The 20,727-nt window shown below is 36.3% G+C and overlaps 1 protein-coding gene across 1 annotated transcript; it reads right to left on the bottom strand.

Moving 5' to 3' along the window:
* Positions 1-2,996: 2,996 nt before the first annotated feature.
* LOC137947738 (flavanone 3-dioxygenase 3) lies at positions 2,997-5,109 on the bottom strand. The gene is made up of 3 exons (XM_068793508.1): positions 4,942-5,109; positions 4,589-4,836; positions 2,997-3,576 (listed from the first exon to the last, which is right to left on the bottom strand). Exons 1-3 carry the CDS (start codon positions 5,107-5,109, stop codon positions 2,997-2,999), a joined length of 996 nt encoding a protein of 331 aa, XP_068649609.1.
* Between the last annotated feature and the right edge of the window lie 15,618 nt (positions 5,110-20,727).

The raw sequence follows: 20,727 nt of genomic DNA, 5'->3' as shown, positions 1-20,727 counted from the left end.
CTGTTTGAGAGACTGCAGGATGGATGGCTTGATCTATTATGTCACTGAAGAGCCATATGTTGAACACTAGATGTAGCTGTGAGTGTTGGCGGATCGAGATAATAGAGCCCCCTATTCATGACATCCACCAATCACCTGTTTAATCTATAGATCTTGAAGCACACAAGAAGTAGGAGGAGAAAAGGTAATAGAGTAGTTAAATTTCTTTGTTAATTGACTAATGGATAAAAGATTTAAGGAAAACTCAGGAACAAAGAGGATGTCTTTTAAATGAAGGGAAGGTGTAGCAAATGTGGACCCCACCCCACGTAACTAGGTTTGGGATTCATCTGCTATAGAAATAAACTTGTTAGTCAAACAAGGAGAGATAAAACACAAGAGGTTACCAATACTAGTCAGATGCTCAGAGGCCCCAGAGTTAATGATCCAAGATAGAGAAGTAGCTAAAACTATACCTATCATAGTAGTAGCAACAATAGGACAAGCCTTGTGTGAGGAGGCTTGGTGAGTGGTAGGTACCATTATATGATTTATCTTCTGAAGTAACTCAAATTCCTCTTCAGAATTTTTTTTCTTGCGAGTAGACACCATCATATGTTTTATCTTTTGTAGTAATTCAAATTCCTCTACAAACTTTTTTTCCTTAGAATTGAGCTCTTAAACCAATTGAAGCTTTTATGAAGGGAGCTGATGTCTTTTCCTTAAAAATAATGTCTCAACAAGAGAGACAAATGTAAGATAGGCAATTTTTTGCTGCTATAATAAGAGGGTTGGTATTTCCAACAAGTTTAGTTGAGAACCATATATGTTGTTGAAGGATAAAAAATAAGTCTACTGAGTGTTTCTGAATCAACCGAGGATTTTATAAACTTGTGGAGTAAAAGTAAACACCGAAACCAGGACAAGTGATTGATGTTGTCTAAACCCAAGGGCTGCTGCTGTAGGGATGTTGAAACTTAGGATTGCATGATGTATAATCACAGTAGAAGAAGATTAAGAGGTAAGAAGAAGAAGAAGAGTTGTGGAGAGAAGGTTGTAGGGGGAGAAAAGGAGAGGAAGAGTGACGAATTTGAAGAAAAGAGGAGGAAGATTAGGGTAATGGACTTATCCAAACCCTCCTCTTAAGTTATATTTACAGATATAAAAAATACTAATATTACAAGAATACCCTTCACACAAGTAAGAGTAAATAAGAGACATAAATCATAAACCAATTACATCAGTGCCATCTTTATGAGATAACTTTTTATTTACCATCATGATACCATTGTGTGGGTTTATGGGCATTTTCCTTGGTCTATGGGTTTGAGCCCATCTTCCACACACTTGGAGGTGTGGGCCTTCCTTGTTCATGTGTGTTTGGGCCCCTCTTCCAATACTCCCCCTCAAGTTAGAGGTGAGAGAACATCATAAATGCCCAACTTGCTACAAATAGTATATAGGATCTTCCCGTATAAAATAACAGTCCACCATATATTCCAGCACTCCCCATCAAGTTGGTGGTCTATTTTTTCCAAGAGACCTAATTGGCATAATATAAGAGAGAGAGTAAAATCACTCCTAACCGTAAGACATCACTCTATACTCCAGTCAAATGGTCATAGTCAAAAATACTTTCTGCTCAATTTCACAGGCGAAAAAGTAGCCCTATTGTGGGACACAAAGTCTACCCACTTTCTCAGGGTAACTAAAAAACACCTTTTGGGTGAATAAGAGACTTGATTCACGCTGGATGTTGGTCACACTCCTATCCTCTATAGGTAGTGGGTCTATAAGCATTGCTCTGAAGTGTAGTAATAAACTCCTCCATCTAGGTGTCCCAACACAGGGTACCAACTCTCAAATGGTAGGAGTAAAACTGCCAATTACGGGGGTAAAGGGTAATCACCAGAAGATAATATGCTTGGCCTCTATGTGCTTTCTTCTTCACCGGAGTAACCAATGTTGACAACGATCAACAACTAAGAAGTCCTTCAATAATAATGTGTTAATCAAAGAGACATAATAACAATAGTAGTAATGAGGCAATGCCCAAATAACACGTACAAAATAGGCAGTTATATAGCAACGGGTAACCAATAGGTAGTAAAAGTCCTTAAGAGCAATAAGGACACATAAGATAATCTGTAGAAAATGTGTAAGTAAACATTAATAGTTTAATAACGTTATATAATTAATCTATAAATGTTAAAAATTTGATATTAATTAATTTAAATTTAATATTAGTACTTGTATAAAAAAGATATAAGAGGGATTCAATTTGTGGGTTGAATTGCTACCGCTACTATGGGGTGTCAACCTACGTTAACCATGCAAATTTCTATCGGCCCACAGGTGTCAAGTAGCGTCCACGTGTCCTTCTTCCTCTAGCTTTTGAATTGATACCACAAGCACCGAACCAGGAAGGAGGCCCCTCGACAGGCTTCGACAGGAGACGAAACTCGAAATATTGAGTGAGGGGAGGCCAGAAAGGTTCGATTGTACATGATCTGTATCTGGCGATCGACTTACGCCAGAGACTCGAGAGGTCAGTGGTGGAAGATGAATGGCGATTGAAAAGAGGCGTTTGTTATGCTGAGGCTTTTGGGTGTTGTTCATCTACCTGTTCTTCTGTTTCATCTTTCCAGACTGTTGGTTTCGCTCTCTTAAATTCAGGATGAACGGCTTTGATTTCCTTTCTTCTCTCTCCGAGTCTCGAAGGAGCTTCTACTGCAGGTGCAGAGAAGGTCATGGAAGAGATAAATACGGGTCTAGATGGATTTATAGTTTGTTGATGGTCAACAGCACTTGGCTCATCTTCTTCATCTCCTCTCTTGTACTGCATTAATGACTCCATCAAATGAACTCCAGTGTCGTGCTGGGGGTTTCACGTTTTATACTGAAGAAAAGCTTCATAGTTCATACATATGAGCCATCTGCAAGTACATGCAATCCATTTCAGAATTCGTACGCGAACTACTTGTTAGGAATCCATTACAGGAGGCTTTTGGAAACTTCTACTTGTTAGGAATCTTAAGACTGTCGATATAGCTTCCAGTTGAAGAGATGCCGTTGCGGGAGGTGAAATCGAGAAACTCCCTGACGCTGCTCGCTATGTAGGCTCTGGGATTTTGTTCATCTACCAAGTGTTCGACGACTTCGATCTTGTCGTCCATGGCGAAAGAGTGGAAGCTGGCGATGGAGATTCTCTCTCTTTCCGGGCTCAGGATGACCCTATGCGGGACGCTCTTGTAGCGACCATTGGTCAGCACTTCGAGGTGGTCGCCGACGTGAACTGCGAGAGAGCCGGGAAGAGTCTGGACCCATTTCCATTGGTGGTCGTTGGGGTCCAGAACCTGGAGGCCCCGGCAGCCCTGGAGGAGGACGGTGATGCAGCCATAGTCGGAGTGTGGGGGCAAGCCGAGAATGAGACCGGGACGAGGAGATTCAGGGTATCTGTTGACGGCCAGCACTTGGGTTCCGTCTTCGAATCGGTCTTGCATGTAACTGGGATCTAATCCCAGGCTTTCCATTATGATTCGGATGAGTTTCAGAGCCAATGTCCTCACTTCTTCGGCATACTTGCCCATCTTTTCCCTGTCTCATTTCATAAATTTCGTTGAAGTTACGAATAGCAAAAGATGTAAAAAACTTCCAGCATCACTCAGAGGCAGGAACGAAGTTAAATCAAATTTGATTTCTGGTTCAAAATCAAATTTGAGTTTTCGTGCTGCTTGATCCAATACGAAAAGTCATTTAATGCAAAACACTATCTCAGTCATCCGATCATGATCAATGCCTTTATCAATTGTTCGATCATATTTGGTGCAAAAACTATCACAACCGTCCGATCATGATTGGACCGATCGGACGACTAAGATAGTTTTTGTACCAAATGGCTTTTTGTATTGAATCAACCCTGAAGATGATACTTAAATATTTACGAAATTAAGAGAATAGTAAAGAGCAAAAAAAATCCTTGTAAATTTGGAAAATTAGCTCTAATTGATAACAAATGAGTATAACACTAACTTTGTTAAGGAATAGACTCACATAGATTATTGAGTAAAAGATCTTGAGTTTATTAGTTGGAAAAAAAAGTTTCCTAAGTTGGTTAGTCATGTTGGGATAGGCGACTTAACTTTACATAGTATCAAAGCAGATACTCATATGTGTACCTCTACCTAAATTATTTACATGTAGAACCAAACCTACAGCCTACACGTGAGAGAAAATTTTAAAGAATAATCCCAATGGTTTGTAGCAAGAGCCCTCCCCCGTCCCCCATGTTTTGGGACGTATTAAACGAGTGGCACGTAGCTTTTTCCATGACAGATCTTTCAAAAATGTCGGGCGACAGAGATACTGAGAATCTGTTTCATGTACGAAAAGTAACGAAACGAAGGCTAGATCCGTTTGTAAAACATGTTTTAATGGCGACGACAAGGAAAACCAAGGCAACTAGATTCGTAAATGCAGTAGACATCAAGAAATCTCAGCGGAAATGGAAATTAACGGAGAATAGTTTCAGAAAGAAAGTCTTCAACTGCAGAGATTGATCTGTTTACCGAAACAATCGATCTAAAGAAAGGGAGTAAGCGGAACTCACCTGTAGTCACTTGGTTTGGACGGCCAGAGCTTCATCCAGAGCTCGAGCGGATGAGCGTAATGCTTGAGAAGCAGCCTGTAGACGTCGACCCCGTCGATGCCGTCGCTCAACCGAGCTTCGTACCGCACCGGCTTCTGTACATCGTTTGATGCGAACACGATCTTCTCCTCCGTCGGAAGATCGAAGAAAGCGCTGGCAGAGCAGAGTGAATTCTCTATGGTCGACGGACAGATCCCATGATTAATGGCCTGCAGGAAAATGTAGCTAGTCAGATTACCAACTTGTCATCCCAGATGAAAGCCAAAAAAGTTTTAAAAAATAACGATATCGAGTCTAGTAATTGGTCGTCTTGCCTGGAACAAACCGAATTGTTTGCAGGCCTTGCCAATGTCCTGAACTAGAAGATCTCTCTCTGGGGGTGGAAGGTTCAAGCGTGACAAATCCATGACAGGCGCAGAAACTATGTCAACATCTTCAACCCATCTCCGTTCTCCATCATTCGCCTTCTCTCCGTCCATCATCTTCTCAAACGATCATCTACAGACTGCGCCATCATACGGGTATTTATAGCCCAAAACCTGTGCCATCTGCAGCCGAAAGCTCAAAACCTAAAGACGTCTACATTTCACCACTGTTCTTTGCCCTAAAACGAGAAAAAAACATTTTTACCTTTCTAAACCTGAAATTAAGACTGATGCTCGTATGCTCCAAAACGAAGCCTTTGTCTAATTAATGAGAAGGCATTGAAAATTTTCATGTCCAAGCCTAGTTTGCTGCTTGCAAAATTGATGTATAAGAACATCGTCTAAAATGAAAAATTGTTAAAATTTACTCTGAGATTTCTTCCGCTAAGGAGAAATCATGTAAATATTATGTAAATCCGGTGATTGTGTAATCCCGTTAATCACTCATAATTTTTCCATGTATATTTTGTAAAACGGCTATTTGAGCCGATGATATCAATGAGAAAATATGAAAGAAATTGAAGTCATATTCTTTAGTCGGTAACAGAGTAGAAGAATCCTTCTCCTTCTCCTTATCGTCGCCGAAGAACAGAGCGAAAGCTATGTCCCGTAGTCTCTCATCGCTGAAGAACAGAGCGAAAGCACTGGCCCAAAATCTAAGTCACCAAAGAATAGAGAAAGCTATATCCCGTAATCTCAGTCATTGTTCGGAAGTTCCGCCGGTCGCCGATGACCTCAGCCGAGCCACCGCTCGACCTTCCATCAGAAAGTGTCGCCGACCGACGACGAAGAGCCTCACCAGCGTGTGTCTCGATGAAGACAAACCTACTCTGTGGGAACCTACTCCAGCAAACCTTCTAGACGTCACCGACGACGACGATGACAGCCTTTCAGCGAATTGCCAACCCAATCAGCGTCGGCAAAGAGGAAGAGAGGCACCGTCTCGACGAAGAAGACGATGTATAAGAAATTTAATTTGTCCCACTTAAACTTAGGTCCCGGTTTCATTATTTTACTGAGCGACCCGGTCTCGGACCGGACCAAGATCAACCCAGTAGGAGTAAGCAAACCGGACCAGACCGGATCTATTCACGGACCGGATCGGACCGAAAACAGAGACCCAAACCGGGTCAACCCAATGGTAGGAATCAGACCGGACCGGGAAAAAAATTTGATGAAGTCTTATTTAGAAAGTGGACCGGACCAGTTCTCTGACCAGACCAAAATCAGAAACCCAAACCGAATTAACCCAGCAAACAGAAAGCGAATTGGACCAGTATTTTTGCATGATCATCACCGATCTTCTTGCATAATGTCGAAGGAATCAAAACCAGAGCGTATTTGTATTCACTATGGTGAGACTGGGCATACAAAGTCAAGATGTTATGAACTTGTTGGTTATCCAGAATGGTGGGATCCTACTAAAGCGCCTCACAAACGGAACACTAAACCAAATAATCATGCTTCTGTTGTAGTAGCAGAACCCTCCACCTTTGCTACATCCGGTAAGGTTTTTAATACTTCCACTCCTAGTAGAAATAGTGAATAGATAATTGATTCTGGTGCTACTGATCATATATCCTTTGACAATCATCATGTTGAAATTACGAAACCATATGAACAACATATCATATCTACAGTAAATGGTACTCCCTCTCACGTTATTGGTGAAGGTTCCATCACCCTCACTGAAAATCTGGGTCTTAATTCTATATTAGTTGTTCCAACTCTCAATCATAATTTATTATCAGTGCCTCAAATAACTCGCACTTTGCATTGTATTGTATTTTTTGGCCTAACCATTGTGTGTTTAAGGACATTCAAACTTAGAAGACAATTGGTTATGGTACTAGAAGGGGGAAACTCTATTACCTTGATCTGAAGCGAGAGTTCTCATCAGTTAGCTCAAGCATTCTCCGTGAATAAATCTGCAGAAAATGAGATTTGGTTATAGCATAAAAGGTTGGGTCACTCATCTTTTGGTTATTTAAAGAAACTGTTTCCAAAACTATTTGCTAGATTATCTGTTTCAGATTTTAAGTGTGAGGTATGTGAATTAGCTAAAAGCCATCGTGTTCCATTTCAAATAAGCACGAATAGGAGTCCATCACCCTTCATGATTATCCATTTTAATGTATGGGGTCTAGTAAATATAGCTTCTCTAAGTGAAAAACGGTGGTTTGTTTCCTTTATTGATGATCACACCCGGATGACTTGGATTAGCTTAATGAAATAAAAAAGTGAAGTTACTTCATTATTCAAACAATTTCACAAAATGATAGCCACTCAGTACCATTCTACAATACAAACTCTACGCAGTGACAATGGTGGAGAATTTGTTAATCAAAGTTTGAAAGAATATCTAGGTGATCATGGAATTAGTCATCAAACTACTTGTCCATACATCCCTCAGCAAAATGGGGTTGCAGAGTGAAAGAACCGCCACCTTCTTGAGGTTGTTTGTGCTTATGTCGGCTAGTTATTGGGGTGAAGTCATCACAACTGCAACTTATCTTATCAACCGAATACCCTCGAGTGCGTTACAATTTAAGACTCCCTTGAGTGTTCTTCATGAAACTATAAGTTTACCTACCGTGCCGAATCTGCCACCAAGAGTTTTTGGGTGTGTGACCTTTGTTCATCTCCGTAAGCCATTGAGAAATAAATTGCAACCCCGAGCTCTCAAGTGTGTCTTTGTTGATTATGCTCAACATCAGAAAGTTTATCGTTCTTATCATCCTCCCTCTCTCAAATTGTATGTCACTCTTGATGTGGTATTTCATGAAAATCACATGTATTATTCTACTCCTAAATCTTCAATTCAGGGGGAAAACAGGATTGAATTGCAGACCTTTAATCATCATTTGGATATCTTGGATACTACAAGTAGGAAGTATTCAAATTACAACAGTGAACATCAAAATGATACAAATGAGAATGATTTACAGGATGGAGACAGACAAGACCAGATGAAAGTGATGCAACCAGAGTCTCAGCCGATATCTTCCTCCCTTCATAATGTACCAATGGATCAATTGCCTTCTGAGTCTGAGTCCATATTTGAGCCTCAGGTAAGTTCTGAAACTCAACTAAGAGTGCTACATCATCGAACCACAAGAGGAAAACCTAGAGTCAATTATGAACCTCTTCTCACCTCTAAATCTCAGTATCTCATGCATAATTTTGTGTCTTATCATAGATTTTCAAAGGCAAATGAAGTATTTGTGAATCAATTATCTGCTATATCTATTTCTAATAGTGTGCAGGAAGCCTTGAAAGATCCTAAGTGGAAAGAAGCTATGAATGAATAAATGAGGTCCCTCCAAAAGAATTCAACATGGGAAGTGGTCGACATACCTGTAGGAAAGACACCAGTTGGATGCAGGTGGGTATTTACCATTAAATATAAAGTCGATGACACCATTGAAAGGTTCAAAGTAAGGCTTGTCACTAAAGGATATACTCAAACCTATGGGATCAGACATTCGCACCAATAGCCAAAATCAACACTGTTCGGATCCTACTATCTCTGGCTGTGAATCTTGACTGGCCCTTATATCACTTTGATGTTAAAAATGCATTTTTACATGGAGATCTCCAAGAAGAAGTGTATATGGAATTACCTCCTGGATGTATTATGCAAAACAAAGTATGCAAAGAAGTATGTAAACTGAGGAAATCCCTATATGCTTTGAAGCAGTCCCTGAGGGCATGGTTTGGAAGGTTCACAAATTTTATGAAATCTATCGGAAACAAGCCAAGCAACTCAGACCATACTATCTTCCTGAAATATAACAAGGAGGCCATCCCAACTCTTATTGTGTATGTTGATGATATGATAGTAACTGGGAATGATCCAGAAGAAAAGAAAGCATTGCAAAGTCATCTTGCTAGAGAGTTTGAAAAGAAAGATCTTGGCTATTTAAAATATTTTCTTGGTATTGAAGTGTCACGATCCAAGGAGAGAATTTTTCTATCTCAACGAAAATATGCTTTGGATTTATTGAAGGAAAATGGTATGACAACATGTAGTCTAGTCAGTACTCCGATGGAAGAAAATTTGAAACTGGGAACACATTCAGATCAAGTTCCTACTAACAAGGAACATTATCAGAGAATAGTTGGGAGGTTAATGTATCTTGCACATACTAGACCAGATTTAGCTTATGTACTAAGCATGGTTAGTCAGTTTATTCACTCTCCAAGTGAAGAACATATGAATGTTGTCAACCGTATCCTACGCTACTTGAAATCATCTCCAAGGGAGGGAATTTTATTTAAAAAGGGAGGTAACTTGAAAATTGAAGGTTATACCGATGTCGATTGGGCTGGGTCAATAGAGGATCGGTGGTCTACATCTGGATACTTTACATTTGTAGGTGGAAATTTGGTCACTTGAAGAAGTAAAAAAACCAAGAGGTGGTGGCTAGATCGTTAGCTGAAGCCGAATACATGGGAATGGCTAAGGCAATATGTGAATTATTATGGATAAAAAATCTGATACAAGAACTACATATTGAGCAAACAAGTCCTATGAAATTATACTGTGACAATAAGGCAGCATGTGATATTGCCCACAACCCAGTCCAGCATGATAGAACTAAACATGTTGAAGTTGATAGACACTTTATTAAAGAAAAGTTAGAAGTAAGAATCATTGAAGTCCCTCATGTTTGATCTGAGGTTCAGCTTGCCGATGTTCTAACCAAGGCAGTGTCTTACCGAGCTTTTAACAATTGTCTTGACAAGTAGGGCATGAGTGATATTTATGCACCAACTTGAAGGGGAGTGTTATGATTTACTCTGAGATTTCTTCCCTTAAGGAGAAATCATGTAAATATTCTGTAAATCCGGTGATTGTGTAATCCCATTAATCACACATAATTCCTTCATGTATATTCTGTAAAACGGCTATTTAAGCCGATGATGTGAATGAGAAAATATGAATGAAATTGAAGTTGTATTCTTTAGTAAAGTTAGTCTCTTGACTAGATCACTATCTCATCTATTCAAAAGCTTCTCGATGGAAAAGACACAGACTGCTTCTATTCGACCAAATCTGAATTCTTAACCCTTCTTTTACCATCATAAGAGGAAAGCTACAAATGCCCACCTTCCTACACTAACAATAAAATAATCCTCTCAAAAAAATAATTATTTCTCGTGTTAGTAGGTCAAAAGACCCATCAAATGATCTATAAGGCATTTGTGCGATAAACTCCTTTAAATGATGCTTAGGATGTCTTCTTCTATTTATACAATAAACATTTTTATGTCAATTATATGGTTAAAAATCTGCCTATTTAATGGACTTACAACTTATGTTTTTCTTGTTTGTATAAAGTTAAATTATGTCATCGTTATGGATTAGTATTCAGTAGATTTCCCACGTCTTGGCAACTTGATATAGTGTAAATCATGTTCTTGACTTGTATGAAATATTAATATTCACTGGTAAATGACTTCAATCATGCCAACTTCGGTATGTAGTAGCAATAGGAATTGGGTAAAATTGCTAGCCCTAATGGTATATAAGCATATAAAAGGGAAAATAGCAATGCTCTAAAATAAATTCAACATTCTATAATCTTTGTCTAATGTGAAGGGATACAATTACGTGTGAACTTTCTATTGGTTCCATGCGTTTTTCTTTTTTTTTGTGGAGAAGTATAACGAAATTGTGGAAGTATGGCATCTCTTTGTCTTTGACAAATGTATTCCTAATATAGAAGTAATGGTCGAAGTAGGGATCATCAAAACGTTAGGCCATTCAAAGTAAGACAATTTCTAGTGCCTCTTATCCAATTAGGCTCTAGCCCTAGCAACTATTGATTCAATTGAACTCTTATTATGTGTGTAGAACATTTTATGACCTTTTGTGGTCCGATTTTAATAATTCATGCAATTCTTGGAAGAAAAAAGAAAGTTTGTCGTGTTCGATACGTTTTGGCCATTTACGACTAGGAAATATTTTTCATAACATTCTAAAAAAGAAGGTAAACTATTATTTAGGTAATAGAGAAAATGGTTGTCATGCTATACAAACCTTGTTGGTTTTTCCTCTGAAGAAATATTCTCTTTGACAATTTTATGGTTCCTAATAAATGTAACATTTTATAAACATAGTTTATGAATTGGTTTTTACCATTTGTGTTCTTTTTTTGAAACAAAATTAACATCCATCATAAAGTTACATGATTTTGGCTTCGTATGAGCTTATAAATTCAAATATTCCATTGTCACATGTAACACCCTTTTACGAATACGGTTAATGACATAATAAGAAAAGAAGACATAGACATTGTAGAGAAAGAAGAATGAAGGAGTCTTTTACTTGGGTAGTTTTTACTACTTCCTATAGAAATGGGAAACATAAAGAGATTACAATAAGTTAGGGAAAGATATAAAGAAAGCTTATAGCAAGAGTAAATTCAATTTTCAAAAATGGAAAGTGATGCTCGCAAAGGTGGGGTGTGATGTTATGGTCCTGGGGTTTAATACTTATGCCTTCCGCTCTTAACAGGCCGGTCTTTTGGATAGTATCGGCTGGTGCTTAACACCCAACCCCCTGATGTACCGAAACATAGGGCCCCTCACAAGCTGCACTATGACATGCTCATCAACTAGCTCAAAAACTTCTTCTGTCCCTTGCACCATCCACTACATGTCATCCTATTAAAGATAACATGAAAAAATTATAATAGTACTCTCCCCTAAAATAAAACATATAAATAAATGAATCTAAAAGTTATAATTTAAGACATACTTATTGTTCTTGGGATCCTTCAAATCATTCATACATTGATTGATGAGTAATCCTAAATTGCTCAATCTTAGAGCCACTTTCATTGTACCCTACAAATTTTAAAACATAATAAGAATATCTTAGATTAATAATATAATTTCATAAAACATACATCAAATTGAATAGATATTATCTCCTCTCAAATGTGTATGAATAACTTCATTCCTATATTAGGCTGAATCGTTTGTTTTATAATATTTTTGACATTTACTCGGGAATGTTTCTTAAATTTTATATCAAACATTGGTAAAACAAAACCTTAGTAAAACTTCTATACATAAACTTTACAATTCAAATTACCTAAAAGGCTAAAACCTCTCCCCTCAAAAGATACTTTGATGCATCCATTGCCAATCCTCAAGGGAAACCACTCCATAAGGGGTCGATAGTGTTGTAGGTGACCCCATGCTCCAGCGCCAAGCATGCATGCTAATCTTGTGTTCTTAGAATGCAACACCGCATATCCAATGCACGATGACATGTTGTTGGCCTAGGTGGATTCTCAAGAGGGGGTGAATTGAATATTTCAAATTATAAATTATGTAAGGCATGTAAACAAAAGATCATGCAAATTCGCAATTTCAATGAAATGTAAACATTCACACACCATAACACAAGGATAATTTTTTTATCGATGTTCCCCTAATGGTATTCACCACCCAAGAACCCTTACATGGGAAATTTTACTATTTTAAAACTCTAATAGCCGGTATTTACACAAAGATTTTTGCTCTCTTTAATCTACGTGTAGCTCAATACACGCTTTTTACAATCACAATCACCCCAAAAAATTGGTTAGATTCTAACTCTAACTGACCCTTTTTATTTAGATTGAATAGGTTCTATCACAAAGTGAAATTAAAGAAAGGTAAAAACATACACCCTTTACTTGGAGAGTACCTTATCCTTAAGAGATCCAAGCTACCACTTCTTTAACAACACAATGCAGAGGGAGGCAACTTGTCTAGAATGAAATGCCAAGAAAGGAATGGAAAGAGTAGTGATTTTTTCTAGGCTAAGACTCACTCTTTCACTTTAAAGCACTTTTGAGAAGATAAAAAGCTCAAAGGTTTTGCCAATAAATGCTCATTAACTTATCAATGCATGGTTTGAAGGGGTATTTATAACTTACTCAAGCGAAACTAGCCTTTTTTTTGCCTGTTTGCAAAAATTAGACCGTTGATAGATCGATCATTGTAAGGTGATTAATCGATCAATTGATCATAACGATTCTTTTTGTGTCAAGATGTGACGTATTGATCGATTAATTTGTTACCATTGGTCCTAAAAATTTAAGTTGATCGATCATTGCCAGGAGATGATCGATCACTCAGAATTCCCTCTGGTTGTGCAACACAAGTTAGATCGATCAGTGAACTTTGTATGACCGATCATGCTCTGTGAAATTTACTTGCTGGACAATATTGATTAATCAATCCAAATGGGATGATCAATCATACTTTATACCATTATATAGCCATGTTTTGGATGATCGATCAATCGACTATGGTTGATCGATCATGCTTTATAGTCTTGGCCTACATACTCCTCGATGATCGATCATTCAAAAACTTGTTCAACTAAGTTGACTTTAAAAGCATAGGAATAATTTTGTTTACCCAATTTTTTTAACATAATAATACAAATAACCAACTTTTTATCTTATGTGCACAAATACCCAACTATGATAGATCAACTACACATGTACAATCAAAGGTGACATGTAAACTTTGACTCATTACATGGTTCCATATCATGATGCCACATTAGCACCAGAATAGTCTTATGCCATGTCAACTGACGCATCATTGGGAAGTCACGTCACTCTGTTGGATGCCATGTCATCATGCCACATCAACAAATAAATAATTAAATAATTAAATAATTTTAAATTACTTTTTAAAATATTATAAAAATAATTAACTATTTTTAAATTTTAATTAATAAAAATATATTAAAAATAATTATAATTTGTTTTTTAAAACATATAATTATTTTTAAAATAATTTTTAAAATAAATATTTGTTTTCAAAAAATTAAATATTTTAGAAAAATATCTTTATGATTTAAATAAAATTATAAAAATATAATGATTATTTTTAAATATATTAAAATATAAGGTAATAAAATGTGCACCGATAAATTAGATTTATAAACTCAAAAATAATTTTTAATTAAATTTTATTTTAAATCGATAATAAAGTTGTTAAATAGGTAAGAATAAAATTTTTAATTAATTAATATACGAATTTTATGTTTTGTTATTATAAAAAGGTAGAATATTTGTACCAACAAATAAGAATTTTAAAACTAAATTATTTTTTACTAAATATTGTATTAAATTAAATAATATCTTAAAGTAAAATAATTACATTAAGGTATTAAGTAAAATAAAGTATTAATTATATTTAAAAAATATTTTTGAAATAATTAATAATCAAAATATATATTTTTTATTATATTAAAGTGAAGGTAATGGAATGAAATGTGTAAGAGTTTTTAAAACCAAAAATTAATATTTTAAAAAATTTAATTACATAGTAACCTAAATCAATCATGAAAAGAAAATGGGAGAAAAAAAGGTAAACTATCATGGAGGGCAACGCGACATTTAATGACATGGCAGATGATGTATCATCCTACATGGAGGATAACATGGATTGCCTATGATGTGTTTGTTGAAATGGCATAAAACTCTTCGAGTGCTAATGTGGCACGATGACATGTCACCTCGTAATTGATCAAAGCTTACGCATCACCTTTAACTAGGGGTGGCTTCGAACCGAGCCGGCTTGAGCTCGGCTCGGTGCATGCTTGGTTCAATTCGGTATCCTTGGATCTCAAGCCGAGTTCAAGATCCGAGATCAACTCGTTTAAATTAACGAATCGAGCTCGACCGAATCCAGGTTCGACTCGATGGCTTGTTAACGAGCTAAGTAGGGACAAGGAGTAGGGGGAGGGGGGAATTGTTTCCTCCCCTCGACACCGCCAAGCCCCTCCCGTCTGCTGTTGTTGCCGCCTCTATTACCGTCGACAGTTGCTCGCCAGCCACCTCTGTGGCCATCCGATCAATTTTTTCCTCCCCTCACCTTCACCTTTTTAAATGAAGTTCGGCTTAAACAAGGTTCAAACTCAACTGGATTCGATGCCACCTTTACACCCAATTTTAAGTAGAGGTTATTCCCAATTAAAATGTATACAATGTATTTTTTGAAAAGTTTTAAATGAAGCTCGATTTGAACATAAGCAAGTTCGGGCTCTGCTCAGCTTGATGCCACCCCTACCTTTAACTATCTACATGTGCAGTTGATTAGTCAAAATTGGGTATTTGTAAAAATAAGTTAAAGTTGGTTATTGTGTTATTATGTTAAATAAATTGGTAATATCGTAAAATTCCCTATAATTATCAACTGTTTACATGAACAATATGGGAAAGTACGCAGAAGCCATGCAAGAACTAGCAGCTGAGTTAATGAAAGCTATTTTTGGAAGTTTAGGATTGAATCCTGACTTCTTCGAAGGAAATGGCGGAAGGTTCGCAGATGATAGTCCTGAATTCCTATCTTCCATGCCCAAATCCAGAGCTCTTGCTGGGCATTCCTCCACATACAGACTTCGGATTGCTCAGAGTTAAAGAACTAGCAGTTGAATTAAAGAAAGCTATTTTCTGAAACATCGAACAATTTGGCAACCAGAATCATTTTTCTGGCCAACACAAGATGCAGAAATGCTGACATTAATTCTATGACAAGTTAAGAATAGCCAAAAAGAGAACAGAAAGCTTGTACAGTTACAGAGTCGGATACCAATATTTAGAAGCAGCAGCAGACATTTCACAGAGGAAGCGGAAGACTGGGAGAAGACCAACAGCCTCTGACCTCGAGATGGTTAATGGAGATGCAATATTTATTCGCACTCATGAATTTGGAAATAAAGGAAACTCCGAACTTTTGTAAACAGAAAATTTGGGTACTTACTGTCATCTCTCTTCATGAAACGAAATAGCAATCTAGTCGATTTTGATCTCCTCTCTCGTTTTCCCTCTGCTCCGCCATGACTAGTAGCTTGAGGCCAGAGTGAGGGAGTTCCAGAGAAGCGCTGCTCGGCAAGGGAGAAGATAGTAACGTGGCGATGCACAGTTTCATCCGCAATTCGAATTTATTCAAGAATCGTGCAACTGGAAGTCAAAATCGTTTCCGAGCAGAAGAAACACCGATACAGAAGAAGAACAAATCATGATTTGAAGAAGAAACAGAATTCATTCCAGTAGTACTATTGAGAAGTTGTTGCCATTTGATCACAGAGCATCTTCTAGTGACTAAACAAAACAAGAAAATCACAAAACCCTTTCCTTCAAGCAAATATGTATATATATCTTTGAAGAACAATGAAGAGGATGGCATGCTGTCTGCATATAGCTGCGGCTTTTGAGTGTTGAACACCCACCAGTTGTGGTGAACGCTTCTTGTTTTCCTTCTCTTCCTCTCAACGGAAATGGAATGGAAGCTTACCCCTACAGAATTCACGATCCCTTTAAAATTAAGCCAGTAGCTTTCTGAGAGTCCAAAGAGAGGGAAGTTCCATTAGAGAAGAAAAGAAGTGGCAGGCCGACGGCACTCGGCTGACCCCTAACGCAGATCCTCGCTTCTGAACCTTGAAGAAATGGATTCTATTGACGCTTCTTTTTAAAGATAACCAGGTGATTACATTAGTGATTTCTTGGAACGATGCTCTTTGGGTGCAATGAATCCAGTTGTTAATGGCTGTTGAGCTAGCTGATTTCTTTGAGAGGTCCCTCTGCGTTCTTGATGAGAGACGGATTCGATTAAATTGGGTCTAAGGTTTTATCCTATCATGACTAGCCACTTAGGAAACCTTTTTTCTAGCTAATAAACTCAAAATCTTTGTATCCACCAATCCATGTTGGACTATTTCTTAACACTCCACCTCACGTGTAGGTCCACTCTCTTTTGTAGCTCTACAAGTGGATAATTTAGGTGGAAGCCCACATACTGAGTGGCTGGCTAAATTGGGTCAAAAACCTTATCCTATAATGACTAGCCACTTATGAAACATTTTTCCCAGCTAATAAACTCAATATCTTTGCATCCACTAATCCATATGGGACTATTTCTGAACAGAATCCTCATAGCAAACTGAGAGGGCATTAGATTTGAGAAAACCACCGGAGAACATGGTTTGGTATTCAACTTGCCAAGCTGTTAACAGGGAAGGTGTTCAGAACAAAACAATGAAGGTGGTGATGAAATCTTCACCTGATCAATTGGCTCAAAAGTAAGAGAACCTTAAGTAATGGTGAGCCAACATAACAAAATCTTTTGGATTAGAAAAAGTTTTCATTGAGTCTTGCAATTTTTTTCAAAAACTTGTTTTCATAATTACTTGTGTTTTGCTTTCTCATTAACTTTGCATGAACCTTCAATCCACCTAAGACATCAAAGGTATTTAAGTACTCTTAGGGCCTATTTGGAACCCAAAAAAACGAAAAGAAAAGAAAAGGAGAAATAAAGTTATTTTCTATTGTTTGGTAGTAGAAAATCATTGAGAGAAAAGAAAATAAGAAAGACTTAGTTAATAAATTTTCTCTCACAAAATGATGGAATTTGGAGAGAGAGAAGAAAAGAAATGGAAACTTGAGAGAAAATCTTAATCATAAAATTTTTTAAATATTACTAATTTTCTTTTCTTTTTTATTTTTCACTTGTATCCGAAAAATTATATTTATCTGCTATTTTCTCTCTCATTTTCCATGGAAAAGAACCACTTTTCTTTTCTTTTCTCTTCCTTTTTTTTTCTCTCTCCACTTTTTGTGTTCCAAACACAGTCTTAATAGTGACATAGTGCCTTTGAGCAACATCAACTTTCCTTGCTTTTCATTTGTAGCTTGCAACTAGTTGATCTTTCTATCTTACATCAGCTATCTTTATTCTCCTCTCTTCATTATCTGCTCAATTTCCAAGCCCAAGGAAGATTTAGGCAAGCAATACAGGTTACTACATATGATAATTGGATTTTTGGGAGGTAATGCTAAACCCTAATTTTTTTTCAACTAATTTAGTGTTGTGTTTGAGTTAATTTTAATTTTTGTGCGTAATTTATCTTGATTGTGGCCTAATTTTGGGATTTAGGGTTAGGGTTTATGGGATTTAGGGTTCAAATTTGTGTTGATAGGGTTTAATTTCGGGATTAGAGTTGGGGTTTGGGACTTTTAGGGTTTTAAGCTCTAGGGTTTAGTCTTTAGGTCTGGAATTAGGGTTTATGTCTTTTTTAAAAAAACATAGGGTTCTCGATTTTTGGGGTGATAGTGTTTTAAGTTCTTAGGGTTTAGTGTTTGGGGCTTTTAGGGGTTTTAGGGTCTAGGGTTTGGGACTTTTAGGGTTTTAAGCTCTAGGGTTTAGTCTTTAGGTCTGGAATTAGGGTTTATGTCTTTTTTTAAAAAACATAGGGTTCTCGATTTTTGGGGTGATAGTGTTTTAAGTTCTTAGGGTTTAGTGTTTGGGGCTTTTAGGGGTTTTAGGGTCTAGGGTTTGGGACTTTTAGGGGTTTTAAGGACTAGCATTTAGGGTTTGGGGCTAGGGGTTTTAAGGAATAGGGTTTAGGGTTTAGGGATTATTTTAATTTGTAGGTTTCTCGGTTAGGGTATAGGATTTAGAGGGTTTAGTCGAGTTCAAACAAGGCTGATGATGTACGGTTCGTAGTGCCTGTGAAGTCATATGGGGCTCTACCAAGGGTGTTCGGTGAATTTGGACTTGATGAGTTAGTTTTTGCATTGTTAGTCATCTACAATGAAATTAGTTCGATTAATTTTGAAATATTTTAGAATGTTGTTGAATACGTTTGAAGTGCTATGAAATATTTTTGCCATGTGGTGAGGAGATTTTGGAGTTATAAATATCCACCACATGGTCCAATTCAAACAAGGCTGAGTCGCCTACACAGGCGTCCATTAGCCAATGAAACCCGACCCCCATCAATGACGATGTACGGTTCGTAGTGACTGCGAAGTCATATGGGGATCTACCAGGGGTGTTCGGTGAATTTGGACTTCATGAGTTTGTTTTTGCATTGTTCTAGTCATCTACAATGAAATTAGTTCAATTAATTTTGAAATGTTTTAGAATATTGTTGAATACGTTTGAAGTGCTATGGAATGTTTTTGCCATGTGGTGAGGAGATTTTGGAGTTATAAATATCCACCACATGGTCCAATTCAAACAAGGCTGAGTCACCTACACGGGCGTCCATTAGCCAACAAAACCCGACCCCCATCAATGACGATGTATGAAGAATATGTTTACGAAGCTGCCAGTGGAAGAACGACTTAATTGGCTTAAATATTGTGCTGATGAAATGTAGTCAATAGTTTGAAATACACTATGTATTTTGGGACGATTGTTTTGAAGTTTAATTATGACTTTATAAGACATATCGTTGATAGATTATGAATCCTATTATGGTTAAGATTTGGGTTTTCATGATTGTTGTGTTCTTATTGTGTGGATGAATATTGTGGGTGGGTGATTGGAGATGGTTTTATATAGGAATGATTGAAAATAGGTCATGATTGAAGATAATGGTATGTTTTTGTGTTTATGACATTTAGGAAGAAACAAGAATTATTGTTGTAGTCGTCATTATAGTTGTGGTGATTGTATTTGCAGGTTTCCATAGAAGACAAAAATAGGAATACAAGAATGATTTTATTGACATGTCTTATATACATGATGGGAAGATACTATCTCAACCATAGGTATAGACGAGCATTACGTCCTCGTGGGATTGCAATAGCTTGTTGCATATTACACAATTATATACGTAAAGAGGATTACAATGATATGTTTGAGTATTTTTATTAAGTATTATTAATTTATTAGGTATTTTTATACTATATATTATGTTATTACAAAAAAAATTATTTATTAATTATATTCATTTATGTTATTTTTAACTGTTTTAGGTACTTTAAATAATTTATTCTAGTCACACGTAATTAGTAAATTAATTTATAATAAATTTTAATCATTAATTGGTTTAATTATGCAATTGCTATAATTAATTAAACAATTAGGTTTATTTATTATATTCCCTTATGTTATTTTTTTATTTTTATTAATTTTAAATAATTTATTCTAGTCACACGTAATTAGTATATTAATTTATAATAAATTTTAATCATTAATTGGTTAATTATCCAATTGCTATAATTAATTAAACCATTATGTTTATTTATTATATTCCCTTATGTTATTTTTTAATTGTTATTAATTTTATATAATTTATTCTAGTCACACGTAATTATTATATTAATTTATAATGAATTGTAATCATTAATTGGTTAATTATCCAATTGCTAAAATTAATAAACCATTAGGTTTATTTATTATATTCCCTTATGTTATTTTATTAATTTTATATAATTTATTCATGTCACACGTAATTATTGTTTTAATTTATAATAAACTATAATCATTAATTGGTTTAATTATCCAATTTTTATAATTAATTAAACCATTAGGTTTATTTATTATATTCCCTTATGTTATTTTTTAAATTTTTTATTAATTTTATATAATTTATTGTAGTCACACATAATTATTGTTTTAATTTATAATAAACTATAATCATAAAAGGTTACTCATTCTCTTCTTTATTTAGAAAAAGACACTGGAATCTGTTTTCCAGGCACTAACACTGGAATCTGTTTTCCGGCCACTTCAACTGGCCTGGACTAACACCCAAACATGAGTTAAAGTCGAAGCAATTCATCTTACTTCAATTCAATTTTTCACTTAATTTCTACTTCATTATGGACTAACCCCCTAAGGAAATCCAAAGCAATTGCAAACAAC

The sequence above is a fragment of the Aristolochia californica genome, unplaced genomic scaffold (genome assembly GCF_029961685.1).
Source record: "Aristolochia californica isolate CCGP_79_NKW_82.1479 unplaced genomic scaffold, dmAriCali1.0.hap1 SCAF_13, whole genome shotgun sequence".
In the NCBI taxonomy this organism is placed as follows: domain Eukaryota; kingdom Viridiplantae; phylum Streptophyta; class Magnoliopsida; order Piperales; family Aristolochiaceae; genus Aristolochia; species Aristolochia californica.
The sequence above is the reverse complement of the archived record's forward strand: the minus strand, read 5'-3'. Positions and strand labels throughout refer to the sequence as shown.

Excerpts from the sequence above, each read along its gene's own strand:
- LOC137947738 (XM_068793508.1), bottom strand. The coding sequence starts at position 5,109 with ATGATGGACGGAGAGAAGGCGAATGATGGAGAACGGAGATGGGTTGAA. Across the intron at positions 4,837-4,941 it reads AACAATTCGGTTTGTTCCAG|GCCATTAATCATGGGATCTG; the intron begins GCAAGACGACCA and ends ATTTTCCTGCAG. Across the intron at positions 3,577-4,588 it reads TCCAAACCAAGTGACTACAG|GGAAAAGATGGGCAAGTATG; the intron begins GTGAGTTCCGCT and ends GAAATGAGACAG.